This window comes from Cyclopterus lumpus, chromosome 22 (genome assembly GCF_009769545.1).
Source record: "Cyclopterus lumpus isolate fCycLum1 chromosome 22, fCycLum1.pri, whole genome shotgun sequence".
NCBI classification, from domain to species: domain Eukaryota; kingdom Metazoa; phylum Chordata; class Actinopteri; order Perciformes; family Cyclopteridae; genus Cyclopterus; species Cyclopterus lumpus.
Window position 1 is genome coordinate 8640926 of NC_046987.1, and position 18633 is coordinate 8659558.

The 18633-nt window shown below is 44.9% G+C and overlaps 1 protein-coding gene across 1 annotated transcript in view; it reads left to right on the top strand.

Moving 5' to 3' along the window:
- Positions 1-18633, top strand: part of arid1b (AT rich interactive domain 1B (SWI1-like)) — a 187700-nt gene that overhangs the window by 39827 nt on the left and 129240 nt on the right. The window contains exon 4 of the mRNA XM_034525486.1: positions 15684-15890. Coding sequence (XP_034381377.1) covers positions 15684-15890 — 207 coding nt within the window. The remainder of the gene's footprint in view (positions 1-15683; positions 15891-18633) is intronic.

Genomic DNA, 18633 nt, shown 5'->3' on the forward strand with positions numbered 1-18633 from the left:
ACTCCCACAGCTCCCAGACATTTCTCAACTTTTCTTTACACATTCGCTACGTTATACAGCAGAGTCCTGTGTGGAAACTTCACCAATCTTTAAGCATGAACCACTTCATCTCTCTCTCTTTCTCTCTCTACTGTTCACTTTCTCCTCTTTTTTAGTTGTTTCCAAGTCTCTGTCTCTCTGTCTTTCGGATGCTAGTTGTGGGTGACCTTGCCTGGTGACTACAGTGCCTACTCATTAAGTAGTAAAGATGAATGGTTCCATTATAGCGGGGGTAACAAACGAGCGGGGACAATTAGTGGTAATTAACAGCGGAGAGGGCGAGGCGCTCTGGAGGGCACCCTGACCCAGACTCTAGAGGGGGCAGAGGGGAGCAGGGGCCGGGTGTGTCTTTGTGTGTGTGTGTGTGTGTGTGTGAAGGAGGTCTAGGTATATGTGCACAAAATGTGTATTAGGAAAGGTGAAGGTGATTATAGGTGTGTGTGTATCGATGGAAATGTGTTTATATTTGTGCGGGGAGTGGGGGGGCAGTTATAGTTGTGTGATGAGTTGAGAATGTGTGGGGTTGAGTAGATGTAAACAAATGTAAACAGGTGAGGCTAAAGTGTGTGTAACCAGTGTGATGGGAATGGGCTTGTGTGAATATGAGTGCTATGGTTAATCGTGGGCTTTGTGGGTGTTCATGTAATGTAGGTGTGTGTGTGTGTGTGTGTGTGTGTGTGTGTATGTGCACTGTAAGGCAAAGCTGTAGGTGTGTAGACTTGCAGACACTTCAGCGTGCTGACAGATGGGGAAATCATAAGGGGATTCTGCCTGTTTGAGCATTTAGAGGTGACGGAGGTCAACAGACGGCAACACCTCTCTTTGACTTTCGACCTCTGATGTGATGTCACTCCACCTCCCGCAGCCCTTTGGCGCGGCCAGGGAGCTTGTTAGGCAAAGGTCTGCAAATTAAAGGCCCTGAAATGCCAAGCCAATATACCATCAGCTCTAATGAATATTTTGAGCTGATTTTTGTTCTTAATTGGGTATTTTATTTTGTGCTGATCTGCAGTATTTTAGCATCTCAGCATCAAGGAGAAATTCAAGGTTGTTCACCAAGAGACTCTCTTACTCTCCCTTTGTCTCTCTTTCTCATTCTCAGCGGCTGTGCCTGATTTATTCAACCCGCCTACCTCCCGTTTTTTTTTTATCAGTTCTTGGTCTGAAATTGTCACAGCCGTGTAATCCTTTGGGTGCCACTAGCTGCTTGACTCACACATGAGCATGCAGGGTGTGTGTGTGTGTGTTTGTGTGTGGGTGTGTGGGTGTTTGTAATGGTATCGGCGGTGGGGTGTCTAAACAGTAGGCAGCGTTGGGTCTTGTGTCCAACATGGTAATCCTGGCAAGTCAATAAAGTGATGTTCAATATACCAGAGAACAAGGTGTTGTCACTTTAACAGACATGCTAGAATTGGCAGTTAGTGAGAGAGAGCATTTGTCGAGGCTGGAGATTTTTTAAGGTATTTTGCAAAGTGCCTGCAAAGTGCTGCTTTCAGGGCCTCTGAAATTGCAATTCCTGGTAAATGGACGGTTTGAGGAGTATACAATGTATTAGAAGTCAATTGTGCATGGGAGGGCCTATTTTCCATATCGCTAGTCGAACAAGTAAGTAACTGTGTGTGTGTGTGTGTGTAGCTGTTGCATCTCAGCCTTCGTGGCACACAAACACATTCAGACTGCACATGCCCCGCTCCACCTAGTTCCCTGTTGCTCCGGCGTCTCTCGGCTCCGTCATGTGCAGATTTGTCAGTGTGGTGGGGTTTGGGAATGGGGGGGGGGGGGGGGGGGGGGGTCTACTGTGAGGGCCGCAATGTACATCAGAAACCATTACCCATAATGGCCTCTCTCCCCATACCCCGCGTATCCATTCCCTCTCCCTCTTCTGACATTTATTTTATGACTGCTTACATATCAAATATTTAAATAAACAGAATCGGGGCTGAGGCTGAGGTTTGCCCGGGGGTGACAGGGGGAAGGTTGCAGCAGTGGGAGAAAGGGGATGGATGATGACATTCATTTCCGAAACGAGGAAAGAAAGAGAAAGAAAAAAAGAATCAGGATTGGGTGGAGGGGTGCTTGTGGTGAAGGGTGGGAGGAAGGGGGAGAGAAAAATGCCTCGCTTGGCTGCAATCAAAGCGGGCGGAGGAAGGCGGCGTGTTTGTTCGCTAACGGGCAGCAGCGGTGACAGACGTTTGTGTATGCGAAAATGTGTACTGGTGCGAGTGTTAATGTGCGCGTGCACTTTGTCGGGGGTTCATCCGTCAGCATTTCTTGGGGACTAGGGAGGAGGTGGAGGAAAGGGCCTTGTGACTCGTAAAAAAGCAGCCCGCCGTACTGAAGCAATATCAATTGCGAGGAGATCAGAGCACAACGCAGATTAACAAAGGGGAAAAAGAAACAACAACAACAAAAGAAACAAAGTGTAACAAAGCAATGAAGGGAGGTAGAAAAAGAAAGGACAGAGGGAGGGAATGAAGGTGAGGATTATGAAGATTTATCTCTTCTCTCTTTTCCTCAGGAGAGGAAGATGGAGAGAAGGCGGGCGGAGAGTGTGAAGGGGAGAGGTGGAGAAGGAGGGGGTAAAGAGAAAGGTGTATAGTTATATGTAGAGAGACAGAGTGGTCCTGGGGTGCAGGCGGCCAGTCTTGTGCTGGCTGGCGTCGGTGGGAGGCCCATTACTGTCAGGCTAATCTTGAAATAATTAATTGCGAAGTCAACGCTTTTAAAGAGTATTGTAATTGAATCCTAAATTAGGCTTGGGAAAGGGGACGCGTCCTGCTTTGCTGCAAGTCTGTTCCCATTCTGCAGTCATACACACACACCCACACACACACACATACACACACACACACAGAGACACACACACGCACACACACACACACACACACACACACACACACACAACAGTGGGTCGTGCGTGCAGGCGGGTAGAAGTAAAAAAGACAACAGACGAAGGAAATGCTAATGAAATGCATATTTGGGGAGAAAGGGGCCATCTATAATTTAGCTGTGCTCTTTGAATGTGAATGATTTGTGTGCAAGCGCTGTGATTTATTTTTGTTGTGCTGAAGGATAATTCTGTCAGAGTAGGCTTTTATTCTTGTAAACAAATGTGGGGAAAAGAGCAGAATAAAAGTGGAGTAATAAAGTAAACAGAATGATATGAATACATTTAGCTACTGGCATGAATCATTTGTATAGGGGATGGAGGGGTTTGATGAACAAGAGATGACAGATAGGAGAACTGTGATATGAGATTTTGGGTTGGCCACCAATTCACTATTTCCTGGGACTTGTTTTCATTTTTTATTTGTGATTTTTTTTCCCTCATGGATTAGTGCTGTGTATCTGTTCCGTTCCCACATTCCCACAAGTATGTAAAGCATAGCCTTCAGTGACACATACACATGCCCAACATGCACCTTATAACCCCTCAAGTCCTCCAAGGCTCTCACACTGAGGCTCTGCTTAAAATGAGCAGCTCAATGTGCTTTCACTTACACACTCTGCTGCCCACATGGCTCCTCCTGAATGACCCCTGCAAAACTATAAGCAATAGAACTTTCTGGATCAAAGCTCCGGGAAAAGGGTCTGCCCTCCATAAACGTCGGCCCCGCTCCATAACTCTGGAAGGAGCCAGGGAAGAAAGATGGCACATGGTGCAAGGTCAGGGAGACAATAATGGAAACTAGGGAGTCAACAGATGCCTTTGTATAAGCTCAAAAGTGAGAAAAAAACCGCAATAATAATGTGCAGGATAGTTTAGGCCTTACTTCAAAATAAATGTTGTGTTTACTTTCATTGTAATCGCAACTGCTTCGGAGTGTCAGATGGGCCACATATGCTACTTATGCTACTACCTACCACCACCACACCAAATGTAACACTTTAAAGTTTCTTTAAGGTATTATTTAAAACAAAAACATTGTTATCAGTTACTGAGATCCACATGAGCCACTCTTCACATTGCCATAAATCCGATCCATCGCACAAAAAAAGAATACATCTCTTTTAAAGCTGGTTCGCCTCCCGTTATTTCCTTCCTCCATAACAGTGGTGAAGAACACAAGGAGCAAATGCCATGAAAACATTCACACATCATTATGACTGCCGTGTTAAGTGCGTGCCAACTTATTCAGAGCACACAAGGCCAAATTGCCTTCCAAGTGACCGGTTACTGATGAGCAGTGTAGCATTTAGCAGTCCGGAGCAGTGCTCACTGCTCACTCAACATATACCGTTCTGGGGCTACATTATATTACTTCCAGCAAACTTCACCGCTGACAATGAGGGCCAAACAGCATCGCCAGTCAGTTTTAACCAAATGTTCTCGGGTGTAGCTCAGCTAAAAACGCAAAAAACACCAAACACGTAGCGTGTTGTTCTACTACTTTGTAACCGGTACAACTACAGACTGTATATAAGAGGTGGACGTAGTCATCAAGTTGTCACCCATGGGTTGGTGGATTGCTGTTTTGAAGCCTCAAGTTAGGCGATTTGACAGTCGCCATCTTGGATTATGGCCATCGCCATCTTGGCTTTTTGCAAACAGGGAACTGAAGTGACCTTATTTGGAGAAGGGATGGAGCCCGCCCTAATGCAGACTCTGCATTATGGGCTATTTTACTCTAAAAGGGACCATGATTTACTAAATGAACATCACACTGTATTGAAGAAGACTTGAAACTAGCGATTGAGACCATAAACGCATGTTTACAATGTTTACTAAGGGAATAAATCAAGAAAGAATTAAGGTCCTTTTCACATAGACTTTCATACAATCTGATTTATTTTTGCAACTGGAGGAGTCGGCCCCTGCTGGAAAGTAGAGAGAATGCACGTGTTATTCTACTCAACCGGGAAGTTGCTGCCTGCCGACAACGTTATCTTCTCCTTAGCCGTCTCTCCTCTGCTCAGTTCTGTGTGTGGAGAAGCCCCGCCCTTGGTGAAATACGAGTGGCAAGGATATTAAAGATCTTGTGAAATTTTGGCAGCATGAATATGAATATAGCAAAACATCTATATTATGAACACCTGTTTTTTTAACAGGGGAATTTGCTTAATTTGACAATGTATGTGTGTACTGTGATAACTGCTTCAGCTATCCAGTATTTGCTCAGTCGGAGATTCTTGGATTAAGTATCGATAGGAGTTGTATTCAGAAAAAATAGCTTTTGTTTTTCCTGTTATGCTACACTTGGCCTCACCTCCACCAACACACAAAAAACAGTCAAACCGCTACGCCAACATGTTGGCCCTTGTTGCTGTTCACCCCAATGCACCGCATTAGCTTTATTGTCATCTGTATTAACATCCTTGTCAGAAATGAAATACAATGAAATTCTTTAGCTCTGGCACAAGAATCTGGCGGCATCTGTATGAGAAATCAAACGATCCTCATGCTGTTTTCCAAATGTTTGAAACCTATTCAACTCCTATTTGGTCCAGATCTGACAGCTATAAACTTGGCTCAGAACACCCCATTTTCTCCTGCCTGACTGGGATGAATAACAGCAGAGCGGACAATATTGTGGTCTAGCTGAGCATGGCTGACTCTTCTGTGCCTGTGATCCCTCTATCAATAAGGAACACAGGCCTGTCAGAAGGCCTGCCAACTGTCTGGCTGTCCACGCAGCCTGCTCTCTACGCAACATCTGGATACAGATGGTACGCACTGATCACACACTCACACACACAAAATACTCATACACATGTTTTCCTGATACTGGCAGACATTCATAGACACGCTGTGCATTTGCAGTGGCTTAATACACGGATGTGTGTGCGTGTCCATACATCCACACACAAACATGTTCATAATCACAAACATAGTTAACTCACTTATTGTTTTCAAAATCCGATGTACTTGCACACACAGTGGTTCACATGAAAATTGCCGTGGAGGTGATTGCACACACAGACACATGCGCACCACAGAATCAGACACATGGTGAAATGGTGTGTGTTGCAGAAAAAGGATCTACGGGCTCTCCTGGGAAATATGTGCATTCCTTCAATATGTCTGGCCTTTAATAAAAAACCTCAACATAGAAGGTCGGTCAAAGTTCGGTGTGTAAAACAACTCATGATCAGGGTTCTTATTCAGGCTATACATGTCTACCGGTTTGCTCCGATTAAGTTACAGTGTGTGGTTGCAATAAATGCTGAATTTGGTAGCAGATTTAGCGATAGTTTGATTTTATTTGATCATATAGTGAAAATATATGAGGCTGATCAAAACGATCGATAGTAAACAGGAGATATACATAGTCACAATCATTTTCAGTGTGATCATGTCTAATTAAGGCCCTTTAATAGCAGATATCACCTGACTTTCTCAGTCATATGTTGTTTATACGGTCTGGCACATTTAGTCCACTGTAAACATAGCTGCCCTGGGGTATAGCAATAATGGGAGGGAATGGTGGAGTTAAGTGTGAGTCAGAAGTGTGGATGTGCAGCCCGGCTCCCACAGGCTCTCTCATTGATCGACCCAGCTCCCCCACCTCATGTTCCCAGCCAGCTTCGGTGATTGATTCCCAGGGCCCTGGAGATGGGAGGCCTGGCCTGGGCTCTCAGAGCCTGGGGCCTCCCAAAGGGTAACCTGGAGGGGATGCAGGGACGCCTATTTCCAGGGCCCCTAACCCAGGTCAAGGAGCCCATTTCTAGTGAAGCCTTCACAGCGGGGTGTATGAGTGGAGGCTCACATTCATTACATGAGCAAATGAAGGCCACGTCTGCTGCTGCTGTGACTGCTATATTGAGGTGTGTGGTGGTGGAGTGTGTGTTTGAGTGTATGTATGCAAGAGGTGAAGAGATATTGGTGCATAGGGGTTATGGGGGAGCAATCACTACCTTAACATGCTATTATACAATCTGTCAAAACACACACACACACACACAGTTCTATTACCACTGAAAAGTGGAATACATTTTCTAGTTCCACTTACAATGTTCAAGCCTCCAACCTTGTTCCCATTCACACTGAAACCGCCCACGCGCATCAACAAGCCCCTCTCCGTGTCACTTTACGACGGTACAGTGAAAATAAGTAAATAGGAGGAAAAACATGTTTTATATGAAAATCTATTTTTTTTTTAATTAACTTTGTAAATTTCCCGCTGAGCTATCAGACGTCGGGGCCTGGTGTGTCGTGCCGAGTCCCATAATTAAATCAATTTGGTTCAAATTGTTTCAGGTGACTTTTAATGAGTATCTAATATCCGCCTGAGGAAGGAAGGTCAGGATATCTGTTTGCTATTTGTGTTTTTGTTTTTAAGTGATGGATCACCCGCAGGTGAAACACGGATGGTTTCACCCTGGAGGACTGGGCAGTGCTCCAACACAAACGGCCTGAATGTAAATCCTTGTTTTTGGTGGGGAGCCTCTTTAACTGCACCGCGGGTATGACCTAGTTTGACAACTTGCTTTTTATAGAAACAGTATTTTTACTATTTATTAATTCCTCGATAAAAGACTTAAAAAATAAAAAACTGGAATACTACACCTGTGTTTCAAGATCGCCAAACAGTCATGGAGGAAAAATGCAAAATAACAGGGACGGGTTCTTTTATTGCTTTAGTTGAAGCTCTCGCATTCATAATTTACTCTGTTCCCTCTCCCTCAATGGCCAGCCTCCCAGCCTGAGGAGCTCGTTAAGCTTTGCCTTACAGGGAAGACTAATGGATGGCAGAGAAAGCCCCCTCAGGACCCTTTAGCATCGTTTCTGATGGTCTGTTCGCTTAGTATTCACTTATGTATTTTCACCCTACTCTGAGCACAATATCATGAATAACCATTGCTAATTCATAAACACACTTGGCGATACGGGACCTCGTTCATAATTATCCAAGCTGTAGAAACGCAGTTCCTCTCCAATACCATTCCATTAGCAAAGGTGGTGATTTCCTTGAATAAGGGGGAAATCTAGCCTGCATATTTAATAACAGCATTTTGGCTCAGCGCCGGGGAACGTGGGAAGCAAAAGGGCAGCACATTTACTCGAACGGCCTGTTCCCTCTCTTTGGGGGCAGATGGAGTTATTTTGTTATTTTTCCTCCTTTCTTCCCCCCTTTTCCCCCTCTTTCATTTGGTTGTGTAACAGCATCTCTCCGTGGGGTTCTGCGGGCTGGGGAAGTTAGAGAGGAGAGCATTCCTCTCGTTCCACCACGGCGCTTAGATGAAATGGGGTGTTTCAATGGCCCTCCACTGTCCCATGGTCACGGCAGGCAGGAAACACACAGGTAATGTATGTTGCAAGGCTCACCCTGCCTCACATCAGAACCTGATTAGATGAAAATAGGCAAGAGGCGCCATCCCAAAGCATTTAATTTGCATTGGTTTCAACAGTAGTATAGTTGTACTGCCACGCGATCTTACCTAGAGGCTTTTCAAGTGATTTTCTACCCACTGAGAAACTTTTTCAAGGGGAACGTTTGTCAGATGATTTAAGAACACATGCTCAGCACATGAAAAAAAACTCTGAATGTGTTAGAAGGGAAAGAATGAGAATTGTTGTTCCCTGACCAGACTTGAATCCTGCTTTTTCTCCATCTAGAAATTGTGCAGGTTTTATTTTTATTCTTTTTTTTATACTCCTTGTTATATAGTGGAAATCTGAAAAAATCCAGTCTTGGAAAACTGCTTCCTGGCACGAGATTCTCTACTGTATGTAGACAATTGCATTTTGTTTGTTATCATTCTCTAATAGCGTGTCGCAGGGATGCCAGCCACATCTCGTTTGGTCATTGAGGTTTTCCCTTTTATTCCCCCTCTACTCTCTGTCCCTGCCGCTTCTTCAGCTCTCAGTCTCTGCGAGGGAAAAGGGCTCTGGCGACCCTGCGACCCCAATCTCACTTGAGACAGATGAAGCAGCCTCTCTGCTCCGCCTGCACCCTTCTCCCTCCTCCCTCCTCCCTCCCCTCCTCCCCTCTCCTCCTCCATCCCTCTCCTCCCCTCACTTAATGACGTCTTTGTGCCGGCCGTGACGAACCGAACGCTCAGGAACTTTTCCTCATGCACACAGGAGGGGGTTGGAAGGGGTGTGTGTCTGTGTTTCTGAGCACCCTGACGTGTGTGTGTGTGTGTGATGTAAATATTGGTGTCAAACGCAGAGGGCACACCGATCAACGGGCTTCGAGGAGGACGCCGGAGAGTGAGCAATTATGTGCATTGCGCCAGACACAAAAGCACGCTGGTCGGCCGCATAACAACAGCCTCTTATCTGTCTGCCTTTCGTCCTCAACGCACATCATCATTGCCAAACGCATTGTACGCATGCGTCCCCCCGTCTCCCTTACCCTCTGATAATTTCATGCATCTCTTTGCTAGCCAGCCTTCATGCCTAGCTGCCTGTGCCATCCAGGCATAGTGGGCTGAGGAAAGGCAATTTGGCTTTGTCCAGCTCCCAGCGGACCAGTGCTAGTCTTCACGCTGTCATTCATTACGAGACTTTTTACTAACAAGGCGTGCGTGCTGAGATGCAGGATGAGATTGTGTTTCAAGACATAATTCACTGGATTTGGTCGTCTTAGCGATGCAGCGTTCACATGGGAACGCCACTGTGCGCACAGCTCGGCTTCACTACACACTTACACAATAAGTTCTGTTTTCAGGATGGGATCTGTCAAGGCTAAGTGCTGTGTGTTGTCAGCATTTAGTATTGAGTTAACTTAGCTTGAATCCTGGCAGTGAAATTAAGTGATGGACCGATACTAAAGAGTGATCTATTCCTCACGGAGGCCCGGGGAGGGAGGAGTTAACAGCACGCTGCTCCTCTGCTCGCCTCTTGATGACATCAGTATTGTCTCTGCATCCATGAAATTAATTTTTCTAATCTTAGTCAGCAGGAGCGGGGGAATTTGCACACATTAATATGGAACTCGATCTGTACTCGCCCACTGCTGCAGTCTCTCTTCTCCTCTTTCTTTCTCCCCCTCTCCGCCTCTCCCATCTTTTAGCTTTCCACCCTTTCTATTCTTCCGCTGCTTGCAATAGATGCAATTCAATTCAGTTTATTTTGTACAGCCCCAAATCACAAATTACAAATTTGCCTCAGAGGGCTTTACACATACGACATCCCTGTCCCAGGACCTGTGAGGTCCTGGGACAGGGATCAGGAAAAACTCCCCAAATCAGGAAAAACTCCCCAAAAGAATAGAAGAGGAGGAAGAGGAGGATCCCTCTCCCCGGATGGACAGAAGCAATAGATGTCATGTGTACAGATGAATGATGAATGATGCGTGGGACAGAGTTATAACACATGTAATGAATATGACAGAAATGTATGAATTAGTAGACATGGACCACGATCCAGATTTCCACAATCCATGAAAGAGAAAGAGAGGAGAGGAGGCGGGCGCATCAGCAGGGCCATGGCAGGAGGCATCGCGAAAGAGGCCGGACCAATGAGGCCAGGCCTTTGAGGCAGGAGGCACAGAGAAGGAGGCAGGGCCAGTGGGAAGGAGGCCAGGCCCGGGTCAGAGGCTGAATGCAGGAAGCAGGGGCAAGGACCCAGGACTAGCTTCAGACACATTCAGGTCCAATGGACCCTATGAGGCGTGAAGTCACAAAGACTCCGGGGAGGAAGTAGAGTTAGTAATGCAGAGGGTTTCAAGCCTGAAGCTTTGTTCAGGAGGCCGAGGCATCTAGACCATCGGCGGGCCCCGTAGTGTAATAGGAATTGGAGAGTGCTCTGCTGCATGGTATGAATAAAACACATAAAAGACAAGGCTGATTGTCCCAGCAGACCACCCAGTTCTGGCTGCAGCATGTTGATTCTCCAGGGACAGACAGACGCGGCACAGAGCATAAAGAGGATCCGTTGACAATAATTATCCTTATTTGTTTTTCCTCACAAATGCACACGGGCGAAAAGGGTTTCATTGCACAGGTATAAAAGCATTCTGCATTAGTCCTTCCAAGAAAAAGAGAAAATAATCAATACCAAAAAGGCATCTCTGGGTTGTTTTCAAACACAATCAGGTCTGATGCATTTCTCTGGTTGTATTCAGAACCATTTTCACATGCCACTAATTTGCACCACTGCCAAATAGGTTTTTATAATATAATAGGTGAAAGATATAATTCCTTCTATTTTCATACAGTACATCAGACTAAAGACTCCTAGTAGCTACGAGGAACTTTAGAGCCCCAATATTCACCGTAGCTGCTTGGGCCTGGCATGTCTTTTTTAGGAACTGTTGCCTATCCAACAGGAACAACCTGTTGTTCTAGAGAGCATTAAACCACCGGGTGATTAAACGGATGATAATAGTTCACTGAACTGCTCTTCCGAGGTTCAAACTATTTCTGAAGCAGCCGCCGCTCAATAAAGCAGCTTGTAGTCCATAAAGAACATATGAAGGAACATTTCTTATTACAGTGTTGGTTATATGAAGAGCATCACTAAAATCATCTGGGGGAAAAAAACAGGATTTTAGTGGAAATACTGAAGTATCTGAAGGTATGTAGCAACACTGGTCTCACTGTATTGTTATGACACCTGCTAAGTGGGTGAGCCCGTCTCTGCCACTGTTTCCTCTGTGTGTTGTAAATAACTGAAATGAAGGGCTGATGCAGACAGGTGATGATTTGGTCATCTGGTGTGAAGGACAAGGGTAGCAATATGTGTGTGTGTGTGTGTGTGTGTGTGTGTCAGCCCTATTCGAACATGCTCATTCACCACGGCTGATAAATCGGAAGATTTTTAAAAAGAATTCCCGCATTCAAAATGCAATTGAAATAATAACCATTTCCCAATATTGTTTTATGTTTGTTTGATCCCAGTGTGGGTCCTATAATCCACATATCCAAGCCTTTTGTGTCGAGCATTTTGTCTCTTTCTGATTAACAACGTAGCACATTAAAGCGAGAAGAAATACAATCATTTTTGCAACATAAAAATGTCGTCGATTGAGCTCAGAAAAGCAATTTAGCAGGTTTCACCCCACAGTAATTTCACCCATGTTCTGTTTTAATGGCTTTGTTTTGAAAAAAAAATGGAAAAAGCTCCTGAAAGTCAGAGCGCTGTAGAGGAGTTCATAAATTGAATTTTAAATTTAGCAGTTGAATTACTATTGTCTCGCATGCCTTCCCCCCCCCCATTGAATGGCATACCCAGATGAATAAAAGTAAAAAACACATTTGAAGAAAATAAAAAAAACAATTTCTGCGTATTCCCCCTAGTTTTTTATCTGCTGTCCCTTCTGGCGCAAACACGATTCACTATGTGTCATATTCATCATTTTTTTCCTAAGTACAGCCATTTCTCTGAGGGTAGAAAAAAAATAATCTTTCAATTTGTCAAGAATTGTTGTCTTTTTTTTAGGCCTGGTGGTGTGAGGGAAATAGTAGGCATATCTCTATAGGAAAAGGCTGCAGTGGGCTAGAATCTCATTTAGTGGAACTTGTTACAATAGCAGATATGAGGCTCCACTTGGGGAGGCGGAGGATACTCGTGCTTTTTGCCTCAGTGGACAGGTGTGGATATTGCCATGTGTGGAAGATGGACCGATATATTAGATAGCTCTCTATCATTTTATTGTGGCTGTTTTATTTAGGAATGTCCCACAAGAGATCAACAGTGAGAGCCAGAGCAGGATTCTGCTAATACAGCTTACACCTTTCTGTGCATGTGTGTGTGTCGGGGGGTATTTAATCGAGCATCCACTTCTCCGCTCCCAAAACTCAGAAGTTGTTTTCTGTGACCAGTGCCTTTCTAAAGGGCACCAGTTATGGTTTTTCTGTAAGCGTGTGTTTACACTTGGCAGCCGTGTGATGGGATTTACTTGTGCTGCGCTCAGCATTTCTGGCAAACGGAGGACCTCTTGAGATGGATTGGGGAACTGGATGGAGCTGGGGAGGGGGGGGGCGGGTGTCCCATATCATGGGTGGCACAGTGCCCTGGATTTTCAAATACTGGAGAGCGTTGCCCTTTCGCTGCAGATATTGCTTAGTGGACCTGTGTGTGTGTGTGTGTGTGTCTGGCTTGTGGCGTGTTCTGAGTGTACAAGCATTTAACAGGTCATGTGTTTCCCTCCGCTCTGGAGAAAACCCCATTATTGCTACATTAGAAGCGTATGACCAGAGTCAATTTAAAAGGATACTCTTAAACAAATCTCTCCTTTGATATTCAGTTGGTTTAAGTATAATGTCAGGCTCTTCATCGTCTTGCGGAGCGATAAGGAGCCAAGATAAATATTGTGGTGATTCACGATCATTTCAAAGTATTTCAAAAATACAAAAAGATTTTTCTCTCAAAATGTGTTTTAAACGTGTTTCACAGCACAATGGCTCATAACTTTAATTATTCCCTAATGTGCTTTACTCTAGTGCTGGCAATCATTTTGTCAGATGAGGTGTCAGTTCTGTGAGGAGGTTACATTTCTCATTTTAGATCAGTACCGCTTGTGCACTCTGTGACTTTTGCTTCGGCAACGTAGGGAATGCTTTACTTATTGGAAGTTTCACACATGGAGCTCTAGCGCAAGTTCAGACAGGAAGACCAGACCCCTCAGCCCGCCATCTATTCCTCACATTCCTGCCAATCATTCCTCACGCATGCTCACGCATTGTTTACTTGCTGTCATTGTTCTGCGCCGTCAATCATGACACCAGCTGCGCAGATCAGCTGATCCCCTCTATCCAATAAGCACACGGAAACAAGGACACGGCTAGCCAATCATCTCGCTGCTGTCTCATTTAAATGTGACTGTCTCTCTACCTTCAGTTCTTTCATGCTGCTGTTACGCACCCCTCCACCTCCCCATCTCCGCCCAGTCTCCACGGATCCATCAGCTTCATCAACTCATCAGCCACCACCAGGTCTGGACTCCACGGGGGGGTCTATCTCGTTGCTGATCGGGGCAGTCGGCCCTCAATTGCAAATCTCCCCGCAGAGTCCAAGCGCCAAAGACTCTGAGACTTCATCATTTCATATCATCTGTTAACAATAAACATGCATCCTTTCTTTATCTAACTGGTCTCTCCCTGATTGAAATGAAGGAGGGCAAAATACAGAGTACGCGACCTGGACTACAAACATGCATTAACACAACCGTAGCAAAAGGGATTTTTCTTTGTGCCTTGTGATGCAGCCCTTTGTGGGGTAACCCCTTCGCCTCTCTCACACACCCACATACCTCCATGCTGTGAAATAACTTTTAGACAGCGTAGAGCACTCGTTCCTCTCTCTCTCTCTGGCTTTCTTTCTCCATCTCTCTCCCTACTATAAAACACTTTCTTTTTCTCCTCTGCACTCTGTGAAATAGTCCAATGTACTCCACACACATGCCTCAGTAGACAAAACCACTTTAAAGCTAGAGCGCCGTAACCGTCCACACGTAACCTGCTGAATAAAGTGCTGCCATCCCCTGACATGTCTTCTTGATATTAGCCTGGCAATATGAGGCAACAGCAATTTCTCCACCACACTAGACGAGGTGATATTGAGTTGGGAAGAGGAGAGGGAACTGAGGAGGGAGGTGGTGGTGGTGGTGGAGGGGGAGGGGAAGAGGAGGACGAGGACGAGGGGGAGTTATTTGGAGATGAGAGAGAAGTGAAAGTGTGTGTGTGTAAGAAACAGTACGAACAAAATGTCATAAATCACACATGATCCTGCACGGCGGAGACAAAAGGGAGACGGCGAGGACGGAGAGGAGAGAGGGAAGATAGAAGAAGTCCACATTATCTGCCCAGCAGACAGACAAACACGGCACTACGGGTGACGGATTAGCATTAGCCTGACGCACTGTACCGGAGTGTTCAAATGGCTCGCTGAGACCCCGTGCAACCTCTAAAAAGGCTCTGAAATACTTACAACGGAATACATCGCCCTTGACACCCTCTCTTTCTTCTCTTTGATTTTGTTTTGTGTGTTTAAGAGGCTCGCTCCCAAGGTGTAGCTTCGGAGAGCAGCTACTTTGACTGCTTCACTGCCCCGAATTCCCTCCTGGGATTCAAACTTGCAAACTTGATATGCCTCGACACAATTGTAATGCGATGTTTGAATCCCTGCCAGATTCAAAACCCTCATCAGTTCTATTGTTTGAATTCAGAAGAGCATAAACTCAAATGTAGTTATTAGTGTTTCTGCCAGTTTATTTTTTTTCAGCCAGTAACAACATGAAAACAAGCCAGTAAGTGAGGGTGCGCTGTACTGCGATTACTGGCACTGCTGGGCTGTGGTTGTGGGAACTAGGCCATATAGTTTTTATTGCTATTGCTTCCCATCACTTTAAACAACATTTACAACACTTTTAAAACCCTTTCAGACATTAAAACAAAGAGACGAGCTTTAGGTTTTAATTAAATCATTATATGTTGGCCATCCTCCAGCAAAGTTTGCTCTCGATAGCTATGCAATAAGCATCATTGCTTACTTAATTCCAGTTGTAGTTATTTTATGACCTGTAGACATTAATTTAAGGCTTCCACTTGCTCTGCAATTACAAGATAAATCAATGGCGGATGTGGTTTGGAGTGTGTGTACTAAGTGGACTTCCATCCAACTTGGCATGTGCTGGATGAATTCATTTGAATGACTCTCAGCCAATCACAATGCACCGTCGAGAATGAACGCAAGATATTAGCCAAGAAAGAAATGCTGATGACATCAAATGAATCCTTCCTGTTCCCCTTTGCAGGTGTCCTCCATGGACTTCATGGCTATGAAGCGCTCGCAGCTCTACAGCATGGCCAACAATCCTTACTCCACTCCACAGCAGCCAGGAGGAGGTGGGCCTTACCCTCCTAGCCAGCCATACACATCACCTCCTCCCCACAGATATCCAATGAGCATGCAAGGGAGGGGCCAAATTGGCATGGGCGGGATGCAGTACCCTCAACAGCAGGTATGTCAACAAATCAAAACGCTACATTTTTACGCGTGTAATTCAAGTATGAGGCAGCACCCTCAGCTCGGCAGTGCCCATCCAGATCCTGTAGCTGGTATTATAAGCCGACTTACTGGATGTGGGGCATGGTGAACATTCTCCAACGGGTTTCCCCCGAAGGCTTGGCATGTTCAATTTGAGAAGCAGCCTAAAATACCAGGCAGAACATCTCACACCCTGGCATGTGGTGGTGTCACTCCGTTCATCACTCAGTTCCCCATTAAACTCCCACTGGATCAAGATGGGTTTGACGCTGTGTGCGTGTGGTTTGTGTGTGTAAGCATGGTCATTCTTCATGCTGGTTTGATGGAGCGTTTGTATGCTTGATTATGTATTTGTATACGCTTCTGTACTGCATGTGTGTGTGTGGGCATGCTCGTTTGATTTTTGTGTGTACGTCTATTTTAATTGTGTGTTTGTGCGAGTGGTGGAATGTTCTCTGTGTAGTAAACATAGACGCAGCACAGCCGACCCACGTCACCGTCTGTGTGCGCGGCGCTCTCGCCCCGTGTTGGAGACAATAGTGCTTCTGTCGGCTTTATTGAGTCTTAAGTAAATCTCATTTGGACTGGAAGGGTGTGTGTGTGTGTGCGTGCATGCGCGTGTGCGTGTGTGTGTGTGCGTGTGCGTGTGTGTGTGTGTTGGAAGGAAGGAAGGAAAAATACAGAGTACGTGTGTTACTCTGTGTGTGTGAAATGTATGTGTTTGCGTGGATCGTGATATGGGTGTCCCACATTTCTGGCAGAAAGCAAACTTCTTCCGTGTGTTTGTTTGACATTCTAGTTCCATCAGTGGAGTTCGGAGGGAAGCAGCATTACTGAGCACCACAGCAAGAGAAGGGTGGGCGGGGGTCCCCTGCTGTCACTGCCGGCTATATTTAGTCAGTCTGGTCTGTTGATCTGGACTTGGACACCTCTTATTGGGGGGGGCGAGCGAGCTTCCACACAAGACCAGAGAGAGAGAGAGAGAGAAGGAGGGAAACAGATGGACTGATAGACAGCCTTCCTACTTTGTCTTAAAATATGTGCGTACATGCAGTCGCAGAGAAAATTGGTGCGTAGTGTATTTATATTCAGATAAATCTTCGCCTACAATTTTCACATATACAGTGAAGATTTATATTTTGTATTTTATAGAAACCAACATGTAGAGATAGAAAAAACATTAACAAAATTAGGTGTACTGAGAGGTGCACAAAGAATAAAAGGAATGCTACACCGATTTTACAAAAGAAGATTAGTTAACTCGTAATAGGGAATACAACATTATACAGCAGTTGTATAATGTCTTTTGTGGCTTTGGAGGAGCTTTGTGACATTTTATTAATGTATTCATTTTTGTGTGGGTTTTTACTACTGCAGGCTATGTCTGTTTATACTAATAACAATTATGATAATAATGATAATAATAATGATTGTATATAGTTAAATATATATAATTTAATTTATAATTACATTTTGGTCTTTAAGGTACAATAAATGAATAGCTTATAAAGCTTCAATACCAGAATGAGTAATGGCTGAAAAGGTGGAGGTTGGAGCCAGAACTTATTATGCCCAGCCTTATCATAATATTTTTTTTTAATAGAAATAGCATTATTGCCATAAAGTTCAGTGTCTTGCTCAACAATAAATTTTCTCCATTATGTTTTTTCTCTCACGGGTGACATTGTGCTCTGCAGTCCTAACAGGGAGACTTCACGGTAGACTTCATTACCCAAGCTGCAAGGTCTAAACCCAATATGACACATCTTGATGATGTCAGCGCGTTCCCAAAACAAGCATTATTAAGCCTGCTCAGGGTTTGTTGCAGTTTGAAAAACACACATTTTGGAGGCAGGGGCGGTGAAGACAGACTGTGTATGGAGAGTAATGCCTACACATACCGGTAATGACGTACAGTCAGTAACACGCACAAAAATACATCCCCGGTACTGCTTTGTGATGAAATCCTCGGGCGTATTATATAGCCCGAACGAAGCGCTATGGAAGGTAATTAGTTCAAATAGAATTAGTTGTTCACTCTGGCTATAGCCATGGGAAATGTGCTTCTAAAGTTTCTAATTATCTGGCTCTGGCTTTAAAAGCAGCACCACCGCATTGCCTATCTGCAGCCGGTGAAATCTAGCTCACAGTAATGAGTTCGGAGGAGGAGGTTTAATTCCACACTCTCACATGAGCGTAATGAGCCTCACCTACTGAAAAGCGGTCAGGGGTCTGATCAAGGAGGAGCGGGGAGGGCTAAAAATTAAAGCCCCAGATGTCTACAGCAAAATCTACTGTATATCAAGTCTTAAAGTGACTATTTATTATATATCAAAAGATGCACCAAATGCAGTTAAAATGGACATGATTGCAGCTGTGTTTGGAGGAGGGTAAATCAGCCACCCCACCCTCTTTCTTAACCTCAGATGTTATAAAACTGCCCCAGGATCAGCTTCAACGATCACTCTCACCATCTTGACTGGCTGCATCAGCTAGGGGGATTGTGGGTGATGTAAGACGCGGCACACACAGTCCCCCATGATGCATTGCGCTTCAGGGCTGAGACCTCAGCTTGTCACAGTCAAGCATGCTGGGATGTTGCCAAGCAACGTGACGTTAACAAAGATATGTGTGTACATCTATCTGATTTCCCCAGGATTGAGTGTCTGTGTGCGAGTGTGTGTGTGTGTGTTTTTTCTTTTTTTTAGCAGAGGAAC